General features: G+C 40.5%; 3 protein-coding genes and 1 non-coding gene across 12 annotated transcripts in view; 3 read left to right on the top strand and 1 right to left on the bottom strand.

The window, feature by feature from the left end:
* The first annotated feature begins 719 nt into the window (after positions 1-719).
* Positions 720-5,628, top strand: card19 (caspase recruitment domain family, member 19). Its single transcript, XM_037100125.1, has 6 exons — positions 720-790; positions 1,249-1,388; positions 2,132-2,288; positions 2,401-2,460; positions 2,674-2,739; positions 3,198-5,628. The coding sequence occupies exons 1-6, from the start codon at positions 784-786 to the stop codon at positions 3,305-3,307; spliced, it is 540 nt and encodes a 179-aa protein (XP_036956020.1). The 5' UTR covers positions 720-783; the 3' UTR covers positions 3,308-5,628.
* Positions 4,312-4,439, top strand: LOC119021993. Its single transcript, XR_005075819.1, has one exon. It is a non-coding gene; the product is annotated as a U6atac minor spliceosomal RNA (small nuclear RNA).
* A 5-nt stretch (positions 5,629-5,633) lies between the features above and the next one.
* Positions 5,634-14,279, bottom strand: ninj1 (ninjurin 1). 3 transcript variants are annotated; one of them, XM_037100126.1, is made up of 3 exons: positions 13,814-14,279; positions 8,446-8,686; positions 5,634-6,595 (listed from the first exon to the last, which is right to left on the bottom strand). In XM_037100126.1, the coding sequence occupies exons 1-3, from the start codon at positions 13,868-13,870 to the stop codon at positions 6,453-6,455; spliced, it is 441 nt and encodes a 146-aa protein (XP_036956021.1). In that variant the 5' UTR covers positions 13,871-14,279; the 3' UTR covers positions 5,634-6,452. The 3 variants fall into 3 exon arrangements, with proteins under 3 accessions (XP_036956021.1, XP_036956022.1, XP_036956023.1); XM_037100127.1 differs by lacking the exon at positions 13,814-14,279 and adding an exon at positions 13,661-13,797; XM_037100128.1 differs by lacking the exon at positions 13,814-14,279 and adding an exon at positions 13,530-13,666.
* A 1,959-nt stretch (positions 14,280-16,238) lies between these two features.
* Positions 16,239-25,955, top strand: part of wnk2 (WNK lysine deficient protein kinase 2) — a 29,372-nt gene continuing 19,655 nt past the window's right edge. For all 7 annotated transcript variants that reach the window (XM_037100118.1, XM_037100117.1, XM_037100114.1 and 4 more), the window contains exons 1-3: positions 16,239-19,291; positions 24,282-24,454; positions 25,078-25,298. In XM_037100118.1, the coding sequence (XP_036956013.1) occupies positions 18,617-19,291; positions 24,282-24,454; positions 25,078-25,298 (1,069 nt within the window). In that variant the 5' untranslated portion in view covers positions 16,239-18,616. The remainder of the gene's footprint in view (positions 19,292-24,281; positions 24,455-25,077; positions 25,299-25,955) is intronic.

Genomic DNA, 25,955 nt, shown 5'->3' with positions numbered 1-25,955 from the left:
ATTGAGGAATCAACACCCCTGTAGTGACAACATCCATGGGTCCAGGCATCCCACAGATGCTCGATCAGATCTATAGCTAGGGAATTCGGAGGCTTGGTTGAGATCTTGACACACTTTTCGCATCCTTTGGGTCATTTGTGAGCAGTTTTTGCAGTAAAAGGGCTCTTTGTCCTGCTTGGGAGGGTCACTGCCATCAGAGGGTACTGTGAGAGGATGCACTTGGTCTGCAACAAAGTTGAGGTGGGTGATGTATGTCAACATTGTGTTGCAACGCGATGTTGTTCACTTGCTGTCAGTGGTTTTAGTGTTGTGGCTCTGTATATTCTTTCTCTCTGAAAAATTCCACATTACATGGAATACATAAATAAGTGATAAAAACAAACAAACAAACAGAAATGGCAGTTGTTTATTCTACAGTAATATACTTGTCTTAAAGGATCCATAGAGAGATCAAATTATGCTTAAAATTCAGAACTTGGTCATTTCCATTCTGATATTTGCAATTAAACATGAATTTTGACATTAAACTATAATTATAATAGCTTCGACCCTTGTTAAAAACAATACCCATTTCTGCACAACATATATTACAGTATATGACTTTAATTCATAAGGGTCAACATCAAACAAACAGCCTATCTCAGCCTTCGCTACATTCTTTTCCATTTCCGGTAAAAAGGAAAGCGTGTTTCTCCTTTTTAGAAGACGTTGACGTAAGCCCCTCCCTCCCGGCGAGGTGACGCAAGAGGGCGTGTCCAAACAAAGGACAGAGCGGACTCCACAATGGGAGGTTTGTGTCTTTCTTTAACTAGAAATAACCTTCATTTTTACCACCGAGTAACCCTTTCGTTTGGTTTCTTTTAGTGTCTTCCCGTCTGGTCCAAATCACAAACATGACCACTGTCTTATTATCAAGCTGAAAAGTTGCCTCGCGTTGCCAGTGACAATGTAACGTCTCATTCTGCGTCCTGTTGAGCGCTCTGAAAACTTTCTTAACCCGTCTGAGACCAGAAAGAGCCTTGTTTTTGAAATGGCGGCCAACATTCAAGTTGAATAAAGTGTTTTTTCGCTTCACTCCCGGTCCTTCATGCGCTCATACTCCTCCCCTGCCACATCTACGAGCAAAGACTGTCAGTAGCCTGTATGGATATGCAAACTGACTCCCCCTTCCCCGTCAGTGGGTGCTATGCTAGGGTCCTGCTGATGTACTTGGTAAAGAACACCTCTCCTCTCTGTTTCCATTGACAGACAGTTTTCGTGAGCAGCTGATAGAGGACAGCGCCTTCCTCAGAGCTGAGCGGAGGTTGGACACGGACCTGGTGGACAAAGTCATCCTTCAGCTCAACAGGATCTACCCACAGATCCTCACAGACAAGGAGGCCACCAAAGTATGTCCTCATGCTCAAAGTGGCACACGTATAACCCCTGTCAGCATCATATAGTCTTATCTTACGTGGCCTTATAATGCCTGCTGTTACAGTAGGTTTCCTATGCAAGATCTTAACCTGAAAGGTCATTTACAGGGAGAGGAGTGTTATGGAGTAACACATACAGTATCTCAATATTTCCACCTGAATTGGAAAGACAGAATGAAAATGCTTAAGGAAATCAGACAAGCAAATACCATAAAACTAAAAGGTGCCCCTATGAAGAAGAGGAAAAATCTTAATCAAATGTTAAATTGTTTTGTTTTTATTTTTGTAGGCAGGGACCTTCTATGTAGACACTCTTTTAGCTTAGACCTTATTCCCCTCGAGCACGGCTTGTTTGTATGGAAATATATCTTGTAATTTTTTCCGGATTTGTGTTATTACCTTATTAATATTGTACATATTGAGTTAGATTTTTTCCCCCAAACTACAAAGTGTACATTCAGAGTTTTGTACTCATTTAACTGTGTTATATCACTGCATTTAAAATTACAGATATATAAGCCTGATGGAATCTTGATATTTCACACATACACATAGATTTGTGATCTGGATTTTATGTGGTCAAATAAAAAGGTGCATGCAGCTCTTCTGGCACTGAACAGCAGCTGTGGTTAGAAAAAATCTATAGAAGAAATGATGTCAATAACATGACAAAGGTTAAAAACAACAACAAAAAAAACTTTGTTATTGTTATCCAGTTCCGAAAGTTGGACGTGCCCACTGGTGTTCGACTGGGTGAGCTACTGACACACCTGCAGGGGAAAGGAGAGGAAGCATGCAGGGAGTTTTACAGAGCTCTTCACCTGCATGTAGAGGAGGTGTACTACAGCCTACCCACACGGCTCCGCCTCAGAGGTTCGTCCCCCGAAACTCAAATCTGTTTCTTCATATTGTGAGTGAGCCATTCCTGATGATGATATTTAGATATTTGATTACCCACACTGAAATGTATCTGTCCCGTTTGCAGATTACTCAAATCCACTCAACTATCCACATGTCCAGCAGAGGTATATTCTGAACGACAGAGGTAACATGTTTTTGTAAAAGAATTTATTGACAATGCTTAAACTGTTAAAATGCTATTTCTACATGTGGCAAAATCAGAAAACATTTTTAATAATCACTAAATAAGTAATGGTTTGTGTGATTTAAACTGTTGTCAGGCTAGAAGTGTGTCAGGTAATTATTTAGCACTGACAAACACACCAGATAATGACTTAGATTTATGTCGTTTTTCCAGGTCCCCTGTTCTTTCTGGGCTGTTTCAGTGTTGCAGTTGGAATGGCTTTCCTCTATTACTACAGTGGTAAGTACATTATAAATGTTAAAACCGCACCTGACATTGAAATTGTGATATTGTCAGTACAATTCATGAACTAACATGTGTGTGTGTGTATATATAATATAATATAATATAATATAATATAATATAATATAATATAATATAATATAATATAATATATATAGCTATATATATATATATATATAGATATATATCTATATCTATATATATCTATCTATATATCTATATCTATCTATCTATCTGTATATCTATATCTATATCTATATCTATATATATATCTATATCTATATATATATATATATATATATATATATATATATATATATATATATATAGATATATATAGATCTATCTATCTATCTATCTATCTATCTATATATCTATATCTATGTATATATATATATATATATACACTTAATTCTGTTTATCGGAGTTGCTATTAAGCTTCCTTTGTTCTGCAGAGTCCAAATTGTCAGGAGGCAGCCGGGCCCTCGGGATGGCCGCTCTGGGTTTGAAAAGAAAAGCTCAGGAGGTCCTCATATGGTACACTGAAGAAAGCCTCATGAAGTGAAGGGTGACTCCAAATGCTTCACCAGTGATGCTCTTCTTCATGCTACTTGCACCAAAGCACAGCACAGCATATCTTTTCAAGAGCTGAATACTAATTTTGTTTCACAATTGTGTATATAATATTTAGCTTGGGATCTAAAATTAGTGAGATGGGGCAAATTCAGAGCTACTTTTGACACTTTGCTCTTATTTCCTCATATATTGTTGTTGTTGTTGTACCTATTTAAGTGGGTTAAAAGGGACTGAATACACGAGAGGGATGATTACAGTTAAATCAAAAACATGATGTTCTTGCTACAGTCTACAAATGTGGGAAAAAGCCCCTTTTACAAATCAGTTAAAATGGAAACATGCATTGCATTAATGACAAAATAAGGCATTTTACACTAAATGGTAACATTTTGAGGTGCATTCTTATTTGTATAGGATGGGCGTACATTTAAATTTCATCTCTACTTAAAGGGTTTCCCTTTAAGTAGAGATGTAGAGCTAATGCAAGAAAGAAACTTGTCCACGAAGCCAAGCTCTTGGTTGAACTTCAGCGCCCTCTTGTGGTCAAAAGGTGGACTTACATCGCTACACACAGTCGGTGTGGTTTGTGCTGGTTCCATAAGAGCTCCCCGACACTCAGCAGCTACCACTGAGAGAAAATGTATATTTGAAATGTATTATCGAGGTATAATATGGAGCGGAGTTAGTGTAAAACCATTTTAGATGAATTCTTGAAGAGCGCTGCCTCACATGACCGCCTCTGCCAATGATATCCCGCTCTACCAGCGCAGGGCATCATGGGTAGAGAGCTACAACTAAATCAACAACAAACAATTATCAGGTTTCGAACCTTAATAATAACGCGAAACATAACAGCGAGTACATACGTGGAAGTGAAACATATAAGAGCTGTTGAAATGGAAACAACACTTGGAAACCCGGAAATTGCACCACAAGTCAAACTGTCATGCGTATCTCGGTATATATATTGTGACGTTTTCCGTCTCTTTAGATGTGTTGTATGAAAGGAGAGAAGGTTAGCACTCCCCTTGACAAGGATGGAATTGGCCCTTGTGGCCATCAACACACATACGGTTAAGGCATTGCCACCTACTTCGTGGCATCTCTAACCAGATTTTTTTTTCTCTTCGTCTGTTACATTTACACTTTTTTAAAACGATGCCCCATATGGCTCAACTTCATACGTACTAATCTCAAACTACATCAGCTGTTCTCAACAACGAGCTTGCTTTGAGACCGGAAGCAAGCTGAATCTTTTCCCAAGTCTTTGTTTCCGCTGGGCTGGGCAGGACGGAAAATTTAACTTTTCCTGCTATGTCCGCTGCTCGTCTCACAGTGAGTAGAAGACGAGTTTGTGAGAGTTAAAATACATGTAAAGATTTATAAATCCCACTTTCGGCTGTTGATAACTGTTGTAACCCTACCGTGTGGGAATGTGTTTGTTCTAACTGTGCCTTTTCGCTGACAGTATACTGCAAAGTCTGTTTCTAATATTTTAAATACAGTGTCCGACAGTAACTGAATTTAACCCACAATGACAAGCAGATACATTTTTATAGTATTTCTCAGGCTGTTTGTAAACAATGTACAACAGAGAACATGACAGTAACTATCATGATGGTGCTCTGTTTAACTGTATTTCTTAATTGTGGGATGGTCAAACCTCAGGATATCAGAAGCCATTATCACAAACACCTAGAAACATTTCTACAACTTGCATGATTTTTTTTGTCATTACTTGTGTTTTACACGTTTGTAATGTTATTCTTGAAGGGGCACTAAGTAGTTTTTGAGAAGATGTTCAAACTCATAGTTTTAATATTCACAATTTTAATGGGGAAAAAAATACAATCTCCATGATTGAATGTACAAGCTGTTCTTAGAGGAACGTCCCTAGAACACCGTTTGAAGCTAGAAAAGTGGCAGGGTCCGCCAACTAACAACAGTTTGAAATCATGTTGTGCTTTAAGGTCAGTTTGATTATTAAGTCATGGAAATTAAGAGTCTGTTCACTTAGTTTTTTATTTAGGTATGCAAAAATCTGTCAATAAAGATCTGTCTTTTGATAAAGAAATTCTTCTCCAAAACTATGCAGTGCAGCTTTAGAGGATTTGATTTGGGATTTATTGTGCACTCATTAAGGTCCAGTGCCTGACAGTGTGTCAAACTCACTGTGTACTGTGTTGTGTACTTAATGCCTCAAATGTATCAGTGCCACAATTTGTATAATTGAGACTTGTCTTTTTTTTTTTTTTTTTTAACAATAAAACAAAAAGACTTGTGTTGAGAATAAACAGGACAATAAACACATCTTATTGCTTTTGTTGTTTTATTTATAAAGCTCACAGTGGATCATCCGAGATCATAAAAGGTGTGAAAAAGTTTTGGTCTTTAAAAAAAAAAAAGTTATAAAAAAGCTTAAAAATAACGTGCTATTGAGATACATTTGTAGACATTAAATAGTAACAATATGAATGAATCAGTTTTACACACTACACTTTTCATAGCACCCAAATAAACAAAGGATCCACTTCATAAATTGGTTGCTGTTTATAACACTGTCGACAGAACATATCCCTCCATAATAAAGCTTTTAAATCATGTAATGCCTCGTCACTCGTTTGGGTTATGCTGTTACTTCAATTTTTTCTTTTTTATCTACAGATGTAGGCATAAGGCTTAGACTGGTACTGACCAACTTAAAAAACAAAACAAAACAGCAGAATGTCTTTGAAACATTCACATTGGTTGTGACTGAGATACAGCATATTGCTCCTGATAAGTTTGTTTCAAAAGTAAAGGCAACAAGCTGATTGCTTCAGTAACCTGAACATTAAAAGAGATAACAAACTGGTGAATTATCACATGAAATTAAAACGGACCACACATTTGTCCATAGACATGGTTAGAGAAGTGAAACTCTCTAACCCCCACTCACACCAACCCACACACACACACACACACACACACACAATGTCACCGGATCCTCAGGGTGTCAAGTGACCAGCTCCCGAGGTTGAATTACAGAATGGCAGTACACCTTCATGCCATTTAGCTTGGTGAATAAATAACTGTCTTTTCCATTTGCACAAATAATGCAGAGGTCCATCTTTACAGAGTCATGTAAGAGGCGATCAAGAACTTGGAGGGGGCCGCTGGACACCAAACGCTGTGATGAAGACGTTCACCACAACAATGATGAAAACAAAGGCTGTGGCGAGGTTCTCCAGGATGTTCAGCTTGTAGTGCATGCTCTCATCATTCAGGTTCCATTTGACTGTCAAAAGAGGAATCAAAACATGAGGACATTAGTCAGCAGGAATGACCTATTTTCCCCACAAGGGGGCAGCACAGACTTTCCTGTCAGCTTAGCAGGGACGTAATCATTACTTCACTATGACTGAGCACTAGGATTTAAACTAACAGCTTCTGACAGCAGTGCCCGCAGGTGAATCATTGGCTTCTTCCTCTATTATGACGATATATGCCCTCGAAAAGGGAACACTTTTCCAGATGGAGGGGAAGTCCATATTTTTCACCTTGTCATCCAGTTATACACAGAATCTCCTAAGACTCTTTAAAACTAGACACAGCTGACAGCAGAGGCGTTCCTTCTTGCTGAAGCTCCCTAAACTCAGCTCACAATAGCTTTCTCTGTGAGGATGAGATAAGGATACAGTCCATAGAGGGGGAGGGAGCATACCAACGTATGGGAAGACAAGCGTTGTACTGCATGGTTCAGTCCGATGCATGAGTCATCAGCATTTTATAAAGACAAGAGTGTGGCTCTAAGATTTATGTGCTTGAATAAGCGTGAAGGAGATTTTGTGCTTGTGCGACCATGTGCATAAATGATTTCCAGGCTTGTGGTTGTAAAGCAAGGGGGGAAAAAAACTGCATGTGCAAATAGTTTGTGCATTTTTCAATGTATGGACAGGATTTACAGTTGTAGAGGAAAATGGAGAATGTAAAGGCAGTTGTCTCTTGAGTTCCCAAAATGTGACATTGAACTTGTTCTTCACTTGAGTATTTCAATTCCAACTTCTACTCCACTACACCTCAGAGGCAAATATTATACTTTTTACTCCACTACTATTCACCAGATTATATATTTTTTTAATATCTATCCAGTCAATTTTCCTCATTTCCTGAAGTTAAATAAACTGAATTTAAGAACTCTCTTGGATTAGCTGGAAAGTGCATCGTCATCGAGCTAAAAACCAGGCCTTTCTTCTGAACTCATAAAAAGTTGATGTTCTCACAGGACATATGACAGTCTTAAGAAAATTCTCCATTGCTGTAGATTAAACTACCAAACAGTATATAAAGTAGTTTTTAGCTCAAACATAAACATTTGCAGAGGTAAAATACAATAAACACATTCAGGCAGCAGTAAAAACTGGCAGGAAGCATTTTACAGCACTGACTTCTTTTACTTTCGATACTTTAAGTACATTTTGCTGATAATACTCACAAGACTTTTACTTGTGGTGGAGTATTATTACTCATTTCCACCACTGCATATGTAGCTATGTGTGTGTGTGTGTGATGCTGTGTTCCAGACAAAAAGGAACTTGGACATTTTCCAACCTCATACCAGAAAGCTACAATGGAAAGCCACTTGAAGTTGGAATTCCTACTTGTGAACTCGGGGCACATCCATCTACCCCGAGCATTTATCTGACATCACACACCAATGGCAGCACCAATGGGGAGGGGTTAGGATATTGGAATATTTAGATATAAAATACAGTGTATCATGTGTGTTCCATTACGTGGGTTTCCCCGCTCTATTTTGTTTATGTATGCAGGGATGCTGCACTGTTGAGGATGCAACTACGTGTATACTTGTCAAAAACACAGACCACAGACCTTCAACGTTGACTGGAACACAGTATTATTTCAGCGTCACACATCATGCTGTGTGGGAGGTTTGCATGCAGTTGTCTTTATGTAACATGAACAAGGTTAATATTGTTTAGTTGTCACATTTAGCTACTCTGGGTAAAGTTGAGGTCACATAATATGATCATTATTACATATGTTTTAGTGTTACTGTAAATCTTGTCATTTGTAAATACTGTTCGGCCAGTTACAGGCCTCACCACAGGGAAACTCTAAACTTACCTATGAAGATGAGCAGAACCCCCACTATGATCTGCAGGATGAGGGAGATGCTGATTAGAGTAATGAGGGGCACGTAGAAGGTGAAGTCGGGTCCTTGCTCCATCACGGCCTTCAGCTGTGAGGCATTGGCCATCAGTAGAGCCACATCCAGCATGCTCTCCGCTGCACTCTTCTTGTTGGCATAATGGTTCATGTTCAGCGGTCTGTCTGGTTGCCTCCTCGTGCGACCTCGCAGCGGGACCTGAGCACAAACACAAACCCAGACATAAGTACTTCCTCTCTGTCTCTTAACCTCCCTCACATAAATTTACATTATGACCATTTCCACTTTGCAAAAGCAGCCGTGATCTTGTCCTTGTGATTTAAAAGTTATTTTAACACTGCTGCCATCATACTGGATTTCCGATAAACATGTGACCTGTTTTTCACCCTTTTGGGAAACATGCAGATAGGTGGGGATTTTCTTTTGCAGCCTCTAAAGGGGTTTTTTGAATTTCAGATCAACTTAATCCAAAACTAAGACCCATATAATGGAAGTGAAAGTGTCCAATGGGTGATTTCAAACAGGAACTTCTCCGACTGAGCAAGGACACTGGATTGGTTTCAGTCCAGAGGTCAGACATCGTCTGTCAAGCCACATTCCAACCATATCCGGGTAGTGACCCAGTCGACCTGACAGAAAAACCAGGTTACACATCTGAAACGCAGGAACTCTTGGTAGCCTCCCCCGAAATATTGTGGAAGAAGTGAGACGCTGTGGAACAAGTGACAAAGATCACAAAAACTTTGTGAAAGTTATCTGAAAAGGCTTGAACAAGCTCAGGTTTTATTATTGGATTATTACTTAATATATTTTATTCTATCATTTTGTAAAGAAAATAAACTAAATATGACAAATGCAATGTTGTGGAAAGTCAGAGGAACCCTGAAAAGTCCTGTTGCAGAATCAGTTTCCTTCCTGTTTTTGGAACAGTCTAATAAGTGAAATGACTATGAAGGGTTAACTTAAAAGCATGTTGTAAAAACCTCACAACAGGAAACCGTGGTCACTCTCGAGACCCTGTTTCTCTTCACATGTTTAGCTCAATACTCAGGGTCTCATCTGGGTGGAGTGCAGTGTAGCGGTCCAACAAAAGCCGCCCTTTTGCCCAAAGTTTGAACCATCAGCACCCTGAGGTTCAGCAAATCTGCCAACCTCAGAGGAAAACGGGTGTGTGGAAATGTGAGTGCCGTCACATTAGCTGTCACTCTCACAAAACTCACTGACACATAAAAGATATTGCGGTTTTAAAAGACTCAATATATGACTCAATGTTTGTACCACTATTCACTTTAACTGACAAGGTTTTTTGTCAGACAGAAAGTCTTACATACCTACTGTACACTGTCTGATTAATTTATTAAGTGGACATACTTTTTTTTTCAAGAATAAGAAATGAATGATAATATGCTTAATAATAAAAAAATATGTTTGATAAGTGAAAATGTTAATTTTCCTAAGACCTAGGCTTATAGGGCTTGTTCTATTGAAATTAAGAACACAACTTCCCAGAGCCCAGGATGACATCCCCCATTTGTTTTGTCCAACTCACAATCACAATGTGAAAGATATATTTAAATTGACATGAGGGTTCGTTTAAAAAATCCAACAAAATAACTTAAACAATTACAACAAACCAAGAAAAGAATATGTCTTTCTGTGTAACACTGCGTAAACAAAGATTGTGTCAAAAACCAGGAAAATATAGGGATCCAAAAACCAGAGGGCATCCAGGCACTGTAAACGAAAAAAAAAAATCTAAATGAGGAATGAATTATTAAAAAGCTTCATCCGAGCCCTGATGAAGACCTATTTGTCCAATCAAGTCAGCTCATTTAGTGATTGCCCTTTTAATGATTTAGCCACTTAAATAAATGCTGTAAATTAATTCCGTAATCGTTTTGATATGTTGTTTGAAGTGCCTTGATTATCATCAACTGTTAAAATAGTTTTAAATAGTAGATTTATTTTGTCAATTGACCAATTAACCTTTGAATTGGTTTGGATATAATACACAACCTGTTTCACTAAGATTCATCTTGGATTTTTTTTTTTTCCATTGCTTCTTCAGTTGTTGTGAATGATTTATAAAGATTTGGGGGTGAGGAGCTTTAACTTTTTGTTGGCTTCTGAAGGGGGGTGTGACAGACAAAGTTTGAAAACTGCCTGACTAAATGTGCATAAATATTTCACTAATAATAGGAATTAATAAACACGTACACATGACTGTTGAGTTACATAGCTGCCATACATTATGGCATGTACTGATATCATACCTTTGTTTGTTTGTGAGCTAGGGTTACACAAAAAATGCTCAAGGGAAGGCCAAGTTAGATGGAGGATGGGTTTCAACCCAGAATAGTAACCCCAATCGAGATGAGAAAGAACGATCATGCACATTTGGATGGCCGCTATCGATGAGTCACTCCTGTTTATCAATCTGACTGCAGCAGCGCTCTATGGAGCTGACCATCGAATCTGGGTGTTTATGTGCTGTAAACTGAAAACTGGAGCTGCAGGGGAAATGTACCTTCCCCTTAATAAACTGAGAGTCGTCCTGAATTGAACACACACACAACTCCAGTGCGTGTCGTTGCTTTCGCTGGCTCACAACTAAGTGTACAGTAAAGTAAACCGGCTGTTTGGGGCAGATAAACACTGAATGAGTAATGCAAATAAACATGAATGAAGTAGGTTCACTGTTGATGTTTACACCACTAAGCAAACACCACATCTGTCTGATGTGACCAGCTAAATGTTCACAGATGAGGTAATGGCAGGTAACAGAAGTAGTGAGGGCGACCAAATGGAACACACCCTTACTTTGAGTAAACTTGCGTATTTCTCTGGGTTTGAACATTGTTGGAAATACTTACAAATATTTAACAAACGTCTACTTGTTTTTTTTTTTAACATTTTACTCCAGATATTGCTTCATATTGTGTCTCTAATTGTGGAAAACGTGACAGACATTATGACTTGAAACCACTTAATAAAATCAACACAGAATGTACTTGTTATATTACACTACTTAGGATGTTGTAAGCTTAAATCTTTAGGACAGACATTTCTATTTCAGTGCAAAGATGTATTGTTGAAGTTAAAGGCGATTTAAACTTGCATTTGCAATTCTGAACGTGACCTCTTTATAACAAGTACAGTTTTGACCCAGCTGGTTAAAACCTCAACCTGATTTGAGTCACTGACTTAGAATACCAACCTGGATTCTCAAACAGAGACCTGATTGTTAACCGCAGCCACATGATCACTCTGTGTAAAATGAGCTCCCTGAAAACCTGTCAAGCCTCAGAGGAAAAGGGCGCTCATGTGGTGGCCCAACAGAGGAGTGTGAGCGCTGTCACATATTACATCTCTCATGTGCACTTCTTGTAGCGGTGCAGCTGCGTTTTCTGTTTGAAATGCCTTCAAGGAACTTTTTCATTGTTTCCATTGCGTTTTGGTGTCTGGGGGAAATTTTGCCTCGTCTTAGAGAACTTAGGTTGGAAGTGTCGCGGTTTGTGGGACTTTAAAATGCACTGAAACATCATGAAAGAGATTTGTTTTTTTTACAAGTAAATTTGATTCAATGTCTTCACCACTATTCGCTTCAATTAACAACATTTGTGTCAGACAGAAAACCTTACATACCAACTGCTTCATTTATTTATGCACACTCTGCATCACTGTCATATTTATTTAGGTATGCCTTTAACAGGGATGCTTGTTTCCCACTATGAGAAATTACTGATAATAAGCTGTCAATAATGAAAAAATATGTTATGCTTCCAAAATTCCAATGATCCTTTTCCAAAAACTGCAAGTAGATGGAAAAAAATATTTGGGGTTTAAAAGGTGACTCAGTGTCTTCGCTTTAATTAACAATTTAGTCAGACAGATAGCCTTACCTACCAACTGTATTCTGCTTCATTTATGTATGAGGTGACACACTCTGCATCACTGTCCTATTCATTCACGTGTGCCTTTACCAGGGATGTTTATTAGATTAGATTAGATGATTAGAGTAGATTATCATTCCCTATTATAAAAAATTACTGATAATAAGCTTTCAATAATTAAATAAATAAATGAATAAATAAATGAATACAAGAAAGGGTTTGAGTAGTGATGCTTACAAAATTCCAATGATCATTTTCGTAAAACTGAAGGTAGATAAAAGATTAGGAGGATTTAAAAGAAAAATGTGACTCAGTGTCTTCACTTTAATTAATTTTTAGTCAGACAGAAATCGTTACATGCCACCACAGTTGCCAAGTCTGCTTATTATAAGCGACTTTGGGCTTGTTTTTTCTGTAAAGTTGCTTGTTCTTCCTCGATCCTATTCCTACTGTATTGTATGTCATATCGTTTTGAAGTCCTGGAACTAAAACAAAAAAGGATCATAACATATAAAAACAAAAAGAAATCCAATGAGACAACGCAAAACATTTCTGGATTCAGGGTGATATTTATATGTGTATGCAAGGTGTAATAATCTCTTTTTCTTTTCTTTTTTTCTTTTTTTTTTTTTTTAAATCACGACCAGAGAAGTCGCTTGTTTTGGTCTTGTTTTCATAGCCCTGCCTTGCTTGTTTCTCTCGCATGATCTGGCAACACTGCATACCACCTGCATCCTGTATCTTGTTTCATGGATCTATAAGGTGACACATTCTGCCTAACTGTGTATTTAACAATTTACGAGCACGCTTGTTTCTAAGCACAATAACTTACTGGTAACATGTGTAATATAACATTTGATTGTTGACTCTTTAAAACTCTAATGACTACTGTCTATCCTATAATGACCACTGTCCCTGAACTGAAGGTCTGGGTCAGTGACTGAGTTTAAACACCTGGATTCCTGAACAGAGACATGACTGTTAACCCGCAGCCACACATTCTGTGACCCTGAGCCTTTCGTGGCTACCGCAGAGGGACGGAAGTAGACTAAACAACACAAATACAGATATAACTTTGTGAACTGGTTCCACAACCCTCTAGTTAGCCCTGAAACGAGAGCCAACTAATCCGCAGCTCAGCCGCTTACCGCTCACATTAGCTTCACGAAGCCCCGACACACGACACTTGATTGGGATGCTAACGTCCAAACAACACGAGATGTCTGAATGGATGAGAGAGATGGATGAAGACACAGACAGCCCTGTGGGAAAACACTACCTCGTTGTACTTCGGGGATGTTTCTATGAGGCTTCATCCTCCAGTGAGCCCGACGAGGACATTTATTGCCGGTGTTTAACAACACTGATGAAAGAAGGAGCGGGTTTTTAACGTTAGTCTTTGTAACGGTCGCCCGGTGTTGCGTTTACGTACCTCAGTGTCGCCGTTTCGGTCAGCATCACCGTTCATTTCAAATCTTTCCGTAGCCATGTTTATTAATAACCGCGTTGTATCCCGGGCGTGTCGGTCATTCGTGGAGCCGGGTTCAACACAAAGTCTATGGTGCAGGCTGGCACGAACTGTTTATAAAGCTTGTGCTGACGACAGTAGGGGGCGAGCTCCAGGATACCGCCCCTCCGACATGAGGGCGGCTGCCCTCACAAAGACAGGGGAAGTGAGAGCAGGGAAGGAAATTCTCTCAGCGACAGTAGTTACGTGGTTATTCCCATGTGTGAACTGAAACCATTAAGTGTGTCAGCTACAAGAGCCGTGGCGTGCGGTCAGGTCCTCTCATTTGGACTTTATCCGCAGAGTTTCTCATTGACAGACAGACCGGGCAGGCAGCGCGACCCTTTACTGCCACCCTGCGTTTTAAAAGTAGGGTTGCATTTTTGGACACATCTTTTTATTTATTTATTTTTAAATGTAAGCTTAAGCCCAAAAATTAACATTTGCCCAACAATGAAAATGCTGTCACTACTTCATGTGGATTGAAAGGCTGGTGAAGTTCATGTATCCCACAAACAGTGCAAGTAGACGGGTACTAGTTTAAACAAAATAAATAAATAAAATGGTTTCAAATTCTCTGGGAGCTACATATTTATTTGAACAGCTGATCTTATATGTTAACGTTCTACGTGACCCCATTAGGGCCCGTAATTATGTGTGCTTTGGTAGTGCATGTCATTAAAGGGAATAAACTGGCACGTAGATAGTCTGACTCTTGAGGTCCTTTGTTTTGTTTAATCCAGCCTTTAGTGGCTCCAAAAGAAACTGAATTCAGCCTGACAAAGGAAATAAACAAAACTGATTACAACATGATAAATGTCACAAGATCAATTCTTGTGAATTCTGGCGTGATTATCATCCTCCTCTCTACACTAAAGCACAGGGTTCTTTAGAGATTATATAATGATACCGCCCAAATTAATCTGATTAAATACTGTAGAATCATGTATCATGCATGAATTTAGTCAAATCGACCACTGTTTTCTCATTCATTTTACATAAATATACAAGTTTTAATTTATTTCAAACTAATTAAACTTATTCTAGTTTTTATTTTCAGACCACTAGAATTCGAACACAAGTCTTATGATTTGAAATTAAACTTGGATGAATTTCAATCATGTCATTAAAAGTGGAGGTTTCTGACAAAATACGTATATATATATATATCTATATATATATATATATATATATATATATATATATATATATATATATATATATATACAGACTTCCCTGCATATATTGTCCGAGAGTTGAAACTCTCCTAAGACATTTCCTTTTTTCATATTTTGAAGAAACCACGATGGAAAGTTGATGTGTATCTATTAAGATAACTCGTAGCTGTTTTCACACTAATGAAAACAATGGAAACCACAATTAAGGTTAATATTGAATTCAGTCTACCCCTTTCACTTGCAGTCACAGCAATTTGCTGGGATTAATTTAACACACCAACCTCGTACCAACGCTACAATAAAGTAGCCCCAGCAGGAATGGCTTCAGCTTTGTAATAACTGCAGAGCTGACTCTTGAAACCGAGAAATTTAAAAAGCAATCAGTGCTTATCAGTGCGACTGAACAGTTGCTGATTGAACTCAACATTCAAGGGTATTGAACATAATTTGGTTTCACAAAAAAAGAAGACTGAAGTACTTCAACCAAGGTTAACTTGCATATTTAACTTTAACATTTTTAACTTGAAACAGCTGCAAATTATTTTACAATATGTGACACATTAGAGAGAAAGCCTGTATGAGTTTACTAAAACCTTTTAAAGATTATTTTAAGCAAAGATGACAAAGGGAGAAAGCAGCTGCATGGTCATTGAAAAGGTCTAGTCCAATTAAACACATGGGGTCCACCCAGTGAATAGGATCGCCGGACACCAATTGTCACACATTCATGGCTTCACATCCTCTGTAAAGCCTGGCCACACACACCAACTGGTTCCTATTATCTCCTCCGTTTCCCTGGTGATCTGGGCACATTTGTTCCTCGACGTTGACCCCATAAAAATTTAAGCTTCCCCTTTCAGTTGATCCTTGCGGCAAAAAAGAATACCTTCGAAGCCTAAAGTGTGAAACTGACTTGTCCTTTGTGTCTTGTTTCCCTCACTTCAAATGTTATGGTCCCACAGTGTAAAACAAACCAATTCAGATGAGATACGATAAAACGATAAAAAAGAAAGGTATATGTGTCAAACCTAAAACAGAGAAAGAATGGCCACCTAAACTCCACCTCTGTCCTTTGTGGAAAAAAAACAACATATTATTAATTCCATGTATTTACTTTATGTATTTAAACTACACATGTAAAGGTGGCACAAAGTTGTACAATGGGAATGGGAAAAACTATTTAAAAACATATAAGTCTACATTGTAGCAATTTGTAACAATGACTCAGTAAACTCAGCACACAGTTCAGATCATTCTGTAAAATAAATTGGGATTTATTAGAAACTCCTCTGCTGAGATGTATTGTAGATAATCTCTGCACTTCTCTGCACTAGTATTTTCCAATACATCAATGAAATAGTGTATGAACTCTTCATGGTCCTGTTTATATCAAAAGCAACATGTGTTTTTAACTTTCTGACCATAAAATAACAGCTTCAGAATCATGTTGATGGTACAGTATCTGGTAACACGGTGAATGGTGTCTCTGTCTCAGCTATCACTTATTTGTGCACTATTCGGTGACAAGGTATAGGATCACAACGTTACATACATGTTGTTTACTTCAACATACTGTTTGTTTTTAACACAAAACATTGTTATGATGTAATGAGTTGTGTTTGCAGTCAGCATCAACACCTACAGACCTGGGATTTGTATATACAACAGTGATGTTACACTTAGAAACTTTGAGGGGCGCCAAATCACACAAAATGCAGATTTCTACATGATGCTTTCAAAGCTTTAACATTTTTTATATAGTTAAGTATCATAAGCACAAGTAAATGTAAACTGTTCATTGGTCCAGTTGATTATTAGTTCCAAAATTCAGCAGTTTTGGTTAAAGGTGCAGGTCAGAGGAAGAAAGTGAAAGAAGAGAAAGCTCTTCATTTACTTTTTTTTTAAAAAAGATCTGTTTTCATAGCTGAAGAAACTGAATAATCAGACTGACCGTAAAGGAAAAGATAATATCATACTGTTTTACTTATATCTGCCATATTTCCAACTTCAAACACTGTTCTGGAGACCTTATAAACAGCTTTCAGATTTTTTTTTATTACCACATTCATATTGTAAAAATTCCGAGTTTGAATTTTTGATGAGCCCCTTTTATCAATATACTTACTTTTATTTATTTCGCTTGTAATACAAATGTTTCAATAATAAAATAAATGAAAAGAATTGAAGGGTAGCGTTTGAAAAGTTGAATTTATTTACTTTAACAGAGCAAGTCGCTCAAGAAACCACCTATACCTATAAAAACCTATAAAATGATACTACAGGCCAGTCCACAAATAATAATATAATTGTGGAATAATACAGAAGTGATTAAAACTGACTGCATTAAGTCAAAGCACTGTAGTCTTAACAAACACCGAGTCTCTGTCCTCAGCCTCCCTGCACCGCCTCCTATGAATAGGTATAATATTAAGACGGGCTCCTGTGCGTGTTATCCGGTGGCCCATAATTCCTCGCAGCGTCCCATTTGGTTGGTAGGCTGTGACAGGCATCCTCCCATTGGAGGCTGGGCACGTCACGCAGCGGTGTGGCCCACACAGCCTGTACCGGGGGAGGCTGAGGGTGCCGCCTAAAAGCGTGCGGACTTATTGGATACGTGTTGTTGCTAGGGGCGTGGGTTGCGCCGTCAAATACTCGACTTTTTTTTTTTTTTCTCCCCCTCAAACCTGAGAGAGAGATTTGCATTTAATGAGAGAACCCGGCAGCATCAGCTGGACGACATGATGCGCCGAGAGCCGGCCGCTCTCCTCCGACCGACCTGAGGGGGAAAGTGTGCCGCAGTGGGTATAATCTGATAAGCGCGTCTGTCCACCCGGCTCCCGCTCCACAGCACCGGTGAGGAGAGAAAACAAAGTGCGCGCAGGTAGTTAGAGGAGCAATGCAGAGGAGCTGAGGTCACACTTCTCGGAACTTATCCCGATTTCCGCCCGGAACACCTGCGCTTCTACTTGCATCATCCCGAGCCCGAGCCGCCGAGTGTTTCCAGGGGATGACAGCTGCGCACTTGCTCGTCCCGTGATGTGTCTTTGGGGGGGATTAGTGCGCGGCACAGCCTCAACATCCCGGCCCGTCCACTGGAGGCCAGTGATTTGATCTGCGGAACGGATCACATCTTAATAGCATGCGCCGCAGCGGGGGGAACCTTATGCAATGTGGAGGAAAGTGTTTTCCGTGAGCTCATAGGTTGAACTGGCAATGACATCAGGCTTGACTTGAATAGCTCTGCGTTGTATTGCAGCGAGTTGGACCCGGGGCGGTGAGAGGTGGTGGCCAGGAGCAAAATGCGCGCATCCTCCGAGCTGGACATTTTTTGCGGGGACGCTCTGAGTCCTTAACAGATCCGAGGCGGGAGGCCATCCATCCTGAGCTGGCGAACTGCGTCACTGCATGCGAGTGTTGCAGGTAGGCAGCAAACTCTCCCACCACCACCACCACCTCCTCCTCCTCCTCCAACACCACCGGGAGGGAGAGCAGCATGCGCGTCATCATCCCCACACCATGTCGCCGCTGAGTGTCTGACAAGTTAGCGGGGATGGATTCGGCGGAAGATTCAAGAAAAGATCCGCCGCTGGGGTCCACCTTTTCCTCAGCACCCAATTTAGACTCGGACATTAACGCAAATGCCCGTCGGCCTGTGTATGAGAACGGGACGGACCACAATGTTAACATCCAAAACGCAGCCCTGCGAGGAGCGAGTGACCCCAGCGCGTACCCGTCCACAGACTACCAGGGGCTGATCCGCCAGAGGTTCATCCGGCGGAGCCTGTGGGTGTCCGACTCCGAGGAGCAGCAGCCGGACACGCCGGAGTGTGTCAACAGCACCCCGGTGCTGACCATTGACCTGCGGAGCATCGTTGATCGGAACCGGACCCGGGCTCTGCAAGTTCCCCGGCTGGGCCTCGGGGAGACCTCGAGCACAGAGAGCCAGGTGGGGCTGAAGGACAGCGCCACAGACAGCGTGAGCGTCGATGAGGACAAGGGGGACAGGGGCGAGACCGAGCCCAAGGCAGAGGTCGCGCCCTCGGACGTCACAGGTAAAGCAGGAAGTGACGAGAACGAAGAGGAGCCCGGGATGAAGGCTGTGTCCACCTCACCCGGGGGCCGCTTCCTCAAGTTTGACATTGAGCTGGGGAGAGGGTCCTTCAAGACCGTCTACAAAGGTCTGGACACCGACACCTGGGTCGAGGTGGCCTGGTGTGAACTCCAGGTGGGTTCAGAATCAGCGATCATTCAAGTCCAACTTCAGTCTGCCAGTCACAGGCCTACATCTGGGGTCTGAAGCTCTGAGCGTAGTGTTCAAAACTCCAGCATCTTGGAGGAGACTAGTTTAATTACACATTCACTTCACACTTTGAAACAATGAGCTGTCTACCCTGAACGTGCCATCCAAGTACCAGATCATATCTTTCTCTCAGGCCAGGGTCTCTCAGGTCACAGGGATCCGCAGCATTTTAAAACCTCCCGTGAATATGGATTATTGTCAGATTATTCTGTGTATTATTATGATTATTTGTCGCCTTTATTCTACCCCTCTTTGTTCCAGGTTCAGCCACATTCAGGAGGAGCAGGGTGTATTTGATTCACTTGTTTTCTTGTTTTAATAATCTCAATCGCCCACATTCCATTTTCCAACGTATATTAGTCAATGAGCTGCCATTTAAATATTCTTTTTCTCACTGCCAACCTGAGAGAAAGAGCATCATTCAGATTTTTGTCACATGGCCGAGTGAAGACTGTAGCTTTTTAACTATTCTCAGCACTCATTCCATCCTTCCCTCTCCTAAATCTCAGCTTTAATAGTGCCGTTATTTAGTTTGTGTCTGAGTGATAACTGAAGTCGTTCTGTCCCTGCTCCTGAACACCACTCGGTGTCAGAGGATGAATTTCAGACGCTGTAATTAGTCAGAATTTTAGCATGCGGCTTATGTAAACGCACAGCTCTACAGCAGTGAGATCTTACTGTGTCACTAATCTGTGTATGTGGTAATCTAATGAGCAGTTTAGATGCTCTCATGTGATATACAGATTATCCTGTAGGCAGACAGTGGCTGCCCTTTCGGGGCTCAAAATGTGCTAAGCTACTGCAGACGGTCCAGAGCAAATGAATACCTTTAAACAGAGCTCTCCAGTATGACCGGGGCATAGACACCTGGTTTTTGGATGGAATAACCTGAATAGTGATACATGCATTTTTTAATTTACTGATATAACTATTTTAACAGATAGATCTTTTCTGTAGCTTTACAATTGGTATTGTTGGAAGAATTTGTAATATAAGTTCTTTTCTTATGTAAATGTGGAGGGGCCTGTGTACTGTACTACAGGTGCATTGTGTACAAATTTTAGTTGAAAACGTAAAAATGATATTAATAACTATATGATATAAAATATTCACAGAACATGAAGAAATAACAGTTATGATGTGATGGCGCCTGTGATTTGTGTTGCAGAGATATCTACTCAAGTTAGCATGCTAACAAGCTAACCCCGGTCATCCTGGCGATGAGCATTAAACACGAGCCACTTCCCATCCTCCTCGTCCAGACCGCTAGCTGCACTGCTAACTGAGCTAACTAATGCAGCTACAGTAAGCAGCCGTTGGCGGTTACTCTGGCGATATACTTCCACCCAATTTGCTTGTAGTATAAATTTGACAGGCGACCAATTCTTATATATTGCACCTTTCAAGAGTAGAAACAGAGTATTAGATTAAAAACAGTGTTTTATTTTCATGCCCTGTTTCCCCGTGAAATAGATTTTACTGCACTTTGATTATCTGCTTTGTTGTTGTATTGTTTGAGTCAGTGCACTGGCTGCTACATGTATATTGCGGTTTACCAGAGGCTGAGCAGGTTCAGGCTGAGTCAGCACCTCAATATCATTTTAATAGCATTCAATTATCATAATAAAAAAAAAAAGTCTGTGACTTTGAGACAGAGCCCTGCAGCATGGCTTTATAGATTTAGTGGCAGCTTCAACAGCGAACAGGGCTGATGCTTTTTTTGTCCGCCCACTCTTGCAGAATCCAGGTTCACCCCGTCAGGCCCGAGGGAATAAGTAATAAGAATGGCAGCCCGGCTCAATCTGCTTCTGACAATGTTTAAAACCACCGTACGTAGGTCTGATCTGGGAGGCAAGGAAACTTTTTTGTGTTTTGTCACTGTTAGCGCCACAATATATATGTAACGAGAATCATTTGGATGTTAAACTATAATCAATCCTTGTAGGAATTAACAAAGTGAGCCCTCAATTGATTGCGCACACGGTAATGAACTGTCTCCTGGTTACATCCAGTGTTTCAGCTTCAGTTTTCTGCTTAAGTAACTTCAGTTTCAACTCATAGGCTCCAGCCCCCCCGCGACCCTGCAGAGGATTAAGCGGCGTACATAGAATATGTACAGATGATGGATGGATGGATGGAATTTCAACTCAGGAGCCACACATTCATTTTTAGCTTTCCTCATAAGGGATGTCAAGGTTTTTTGTTCAGTATTTCACTGGTATTTTTAAACTCTTTTACATTATTAACTAAAGTTTGAAGAGGAAGAGTACATCATTTGTGATGTAACGTGGAAAAGCATGTATCATGCCTGATGAGCTCTACATCAAGTATATATACAGAGTGTGTGTGTGTTGGTGTGTTAGTGAGTGTGTGTGTGTGTGTGTGTGTGTGTGTGTGTGTGTGTGTCTGTATTTGCGTCTGAGCAGGTTCTTAGTGATGATTCAACCATTCTGTCCCTGGAGATGAGGCCTTGCCCTTCAGAGCCTCTGCTCCTCGCTCACAAAAGCCACTGTAACTCAAATCGTGTGCCTTTGCTGCTTGTACACTGTGTGTGTGTGTGTTTGGGGATCAGAGACAGCGTGAGACAGCAGAAAACATGAACGCTCACAGAAAGATTCAGAAATCAGATTTGAAGAAGACGAGCTGGTGCCCGGATATCGAGCAAACCAGGCAGCTCGTCTTGTTATTTATTCATCCGCTAAACGGCGGTCAAACATCTGCTGAGCGAGTTGTTTACCCGAAAATGAACTAATTATGCATCACAGTTTAGCGAGAAAGCACTTTGAGATGTGGGTCTCGCTGTTGTACTCTATTATTTGGCCTGTTTGATTGCTTAGAAAATGAAAGCTAAACATATACCCCTGTGGTGGAACCACACAGATGTGTCTGGAGAGTGGATCCTGCTGATGCAGCCCTCTGCACCAAGACAGAGCGAGGAGAGAGGGAGCGGGAGGGTTCAGCTAAGGACAGCGTGCGAGATGTGTAGTATTGGATGCACAGCAAAACGATGGTTCTGGATTTAAATTGATTGCTGTGCTGTGTCCTCACCGCTCCATGCTCCGTGGGATAAAAATATCAGCTGGCTAATGTGATTTCTCACTGTTTTTATTGTGCAAAATGTGGTCTCAGTAAATCACCCTGTGTTGTGCCACACCCTGCTCAGATCCTCTCTCTGCGAAGCATCATTAATAACCTGTGTGTACATTTTCATCCAAAATTGAAAAACATGGACAGAGAGATGACTCGAACAGTACTTGTTCTCATTAAGAATTAGCGTGATGGTGCTAGCTAAAGCAGGAGGTGAATCCCTCCCAATGCTGCTCGTAATCTAAGACGCATTAGGCTGCAGACAGCATAGGTCACTATGGTCTGTGAATGAAATGTGATTCCCCAGCATCAGTCAATAATCAATGCCAAGAGATGTACAGGAGGTTATTGTGTTCTCTTCAAACTTTAAATGCACCCTCATCGCCGTCGTTAAAATGTGTACATCAAGACCGCGGAGGGGAAAATCTGGAGGTCATGTAGCGTGTGGTGCGGCTGAAGCCATCAGTCTGTCTGCCATGCTGACTGGAGAGAAGCAGAAATGTAGAGGATTGTTAGCTGTCAGCTGTTTTACTATTTATACAACAGTTCGGGGAAGGCAGGGCCCAAAATATTGATCCAGTGTGCACGGATTCACTCCAGCTTGTGCACCCAAAGAGGTAAGATTTGAGAACTGAAGACTTGTACACAGAAACTGCAAGCAAGGTGTTCTAGATGTTTTGTGCCTCGTGTTGTAAAACAACTTATCTCCAGCTCGCCGTCATAAACTCTTAATGTTCTTTTTGGTTCGATTTATTACCAGCAGCAGCACACTGTACATTTGATGATTGAAAATGCAATTTGATCTTTTGTTTATCTGTGATGACAGATGTGTCTGTCTCTGTAGCACAACACCACAAACAAGGTTTTCTCTGAGCATGTCGTCAGGATTCCACTCACAGTTGTGGGATGTATTAGCACTGTGTGTTCTATACACAGTGATGAAGTACAGCGTAACTGCTTCGGACCCCCATGTTTACCCACTGAAAATACCAAAGTTGTGTTCACTTTAAACATGAGCCACAGGCAGTTCTAGCAGAGTGCCTCTCCTGAAGCTACACCTGACTATTTAAAGGAGGATGAAATGCATTTTTTTTTCTCCATTTCAACTTAATGTGTAACTCCACTTATTCTTCAGATTAAAGTGTGTTTACAGGGCATTGGGAGCACTTCTGCATATGCCTGGAAAAAGGCAGTATAAAGCCTTTTGTGCTCCAGAGGAAGTTGCATGTAATCTGATAAATTGACTCCAGTGAGGTCACTCAGTGGCTGAGTTGCATTGTGTAGACGCCAGGTTGTGAAAAGCCCATGGTCTAGCAACATACTCTTATAACACTGTAGGACTCATAAAGGACAGTAAAAAAAAACAAAACACAAAAACAAATTATCAAAATCAATACATCCAAACTAGAGATATCACGTTTTTTATTCCACCCACTTGCCAACATTACTCACATTGCAATTTAACTACTGAGTGACATGACTGGAGGCAGCTTATCAGATAATATGCATCTTCCTTCGGAGTCACACAAGGCTTTGTACTGCACATTTGCTGTAGTTATTCCCGAGACCTTTAAATACACTTTGATGTGCAAAATAGGTGGAACGATCCTTTAATATTGGAAAGAAACACGTAGAAACGATGATGATTCAGCCCCTCGTGCCTCCTCCACCTCCCCTCAAACTTGTTACACTTGAACAAATTGACCGCGACTGGAGCTTCTCCTCTGATAAGGCCTCAGAATACTGAAAGCAAAATTGTGTGGGCGAACTCTGAATCCATCATTTCTCATTTTTTGAAAATGAATTGTCTTTCTCCATTTCCCCCAAGGAACGGAAACTATCGAAAGCTGAGAGGCAGAGGTTCAAAGAGGAGGCCGAGATGTTAAAGGCTCTCCAGCACCCAAACATCGTGCGGTTTTATGACTTCTGGGAGTCACCGGTAAAAGGGAAGAAGTGCATCGTTCTGGTGACAGAGCTAATGACCTCAGGGACACTCAAAACGTAAGAGTCCACCTGAGACACAGAAGCATCGCATTTTCTTTATTAATCGATTGTCTGTATTGGCATGTTTGAGATGTCTTTGTATGCTCAACCGTGTCCGTTTCAGCCTGTTACTTGTCTTTAAATCGCTCATCATAAGACACAAATATTAGTCTCTTAAGGCTGCTTCAACCTTACAGTAATGAGCATTAGACAGTCTGAATCATGGGTATCAAGTTTCATACCAACTGACTGACCATTACAGTAAATCTAATGCAAGACCGTAAGAGCTGCTGGATCACCAAGATGCTGTAAAGGTTTTTAAAAAAATAAAATCAATAACTAGGATTTGTGCTTGTTTTCTTGCTCAAACCTTAAAAAATGAATCCAACATACAGTACGGACAAACAGAGTTGTCAGGCAGTCGATACGAGGAGATTAGTTTGAGAACGGAATAGTCAGAGATTTATAATAGCCGTGTGTTTGCAACTGCGATAACAATTTACAACTCCAAAACACAGTTTTATCGACACAGTGACTAGCGGGGACGGACCTCGATATTTCAGTTTGCCTTCTTAAAAGCAAACGTCTTTACCTGCTGTTGACTGGAACATCTCTGTCGTGACGTGTTCATGCTCCCACAGGTATCTGAAGCGTTTCAAGGTGATGAAGCCAAAAGTCCTCCGGAGCTGGTGCAGGCAGATCCTCAAAGGCCTCCACTTCCTCCACACGAGGACTCCTCCAATCATCCACCGAGACCTCAAGTGTGACAACATCTTCATCACCGGTCCTACAGGCTCTGTGAAGATAGGAGACCTGGGCCTGGCAACACTGAAGAGGGCCTCGTTTGCTAAAAGTGTCATCGGTTAGTCATCGGCCAGTTGGCAAGATTCTGTTTTTTCATTGAACTGTGACTAACACAAATATTTATTTCGATCCTGCGATAATGGATCTTCTGGGCACACGGGGGTAGCGGAAACAAGCTGTGAGCACAACACTGACAACTTACCTTTTAAGGCAAAACTTGTTGCTGATACATGCTCCGCTAGCACCGGGGCTTCGGACCGGTACGTGCTGGGGCTAGCTGGTTAGCCTGCTAGCTTCAGTAATATCTCTGCAATACAAAACATGGACGTCATTACATCAAGACTGTTATTTCTTTCAGTTCTGTTATTATTTTAAGTGAATTTCTGATGTTTTTCAACCAAAATTCTTACATATTGAACCTTTAAACCCTAAATCATACAGACATCAATCAACCATGACAAGTGTTTCGTTTCACAGGAAACAGTGTTGGATCTTATTGAAAGTTCACAATTTTGGCCAAGATTTTCTCAAACAGTTTAACACTTAACAATCATATCACACGTATTTTGTTACAGATTCAGCATATTCTTGCCTCAAAACATTCGTCTTTGGTTGTTTTTTTTTAATTTTCAACTAACTCTCTCTCGTCTGTCATTTGAGTGATGGGATGATTCTTGGAATTGTAATTAAGCAGCTGTGTTGGATTTCAGTCCTT

This window comes from Acanthopagrus latus, chromosome 6 (genome assembly GCF_904848185.1).
Source record: "Acanthopagrus latus isolate v.2019 chromosome 6, fAcaLat1.1, whole genome shotgun sequence".
NCBI lineage: Eukaryota > Metazoa > Chordata > Actinopteri > Spariformes > Sparidae > Acanthopagrus > Acanthopagrus latus.
Note: the sequence above shows the minus strand (reverse complement) of the source record. Positions and strands in the feature narration are given on the sequence as shown.

Bases quoted from the DNA above. Each gene is read 5' to 3' on its own strand.
- ninj1 (XM_037100126.1), bottom strand. From the start codon at position 13,870: ATGGCTACGGAAAGATTTGAAATGAACGGTGATGCTGACCGAAACGGC. The intron at 8,687-13,813 runs GTACGTAAACGC...GTTTGTGCTCAG, and splicing joins ACCGAAACGGCGACACTGAG to GTCCCGCTGCGAGGTCGCAC. The intron at 6,596-8,445 runs GTAAGTTTAGAG...CTCTTTTGACAG, and splicing joins GGTTCTGCTCATCTTCATAG to TCAAATGGAACCTGAATGAT.
- card19 (XM_037100125.1), top strand. The intron at 1,389-2,131 runs GTATGTCCTCAT...ATTGTTATCCAG, and splicing joins CAGACAAGGAGGCCACCAAA to TTCCGAAAGTTGGACGTGCC. The intron at 2,461-2,673 runs GTAACATGTTTT...TCGTTTTTCCAG, and splicing joins GTATATTCTGAACGACAGAG to GTCCCCTGTTCTTTCTGGGC.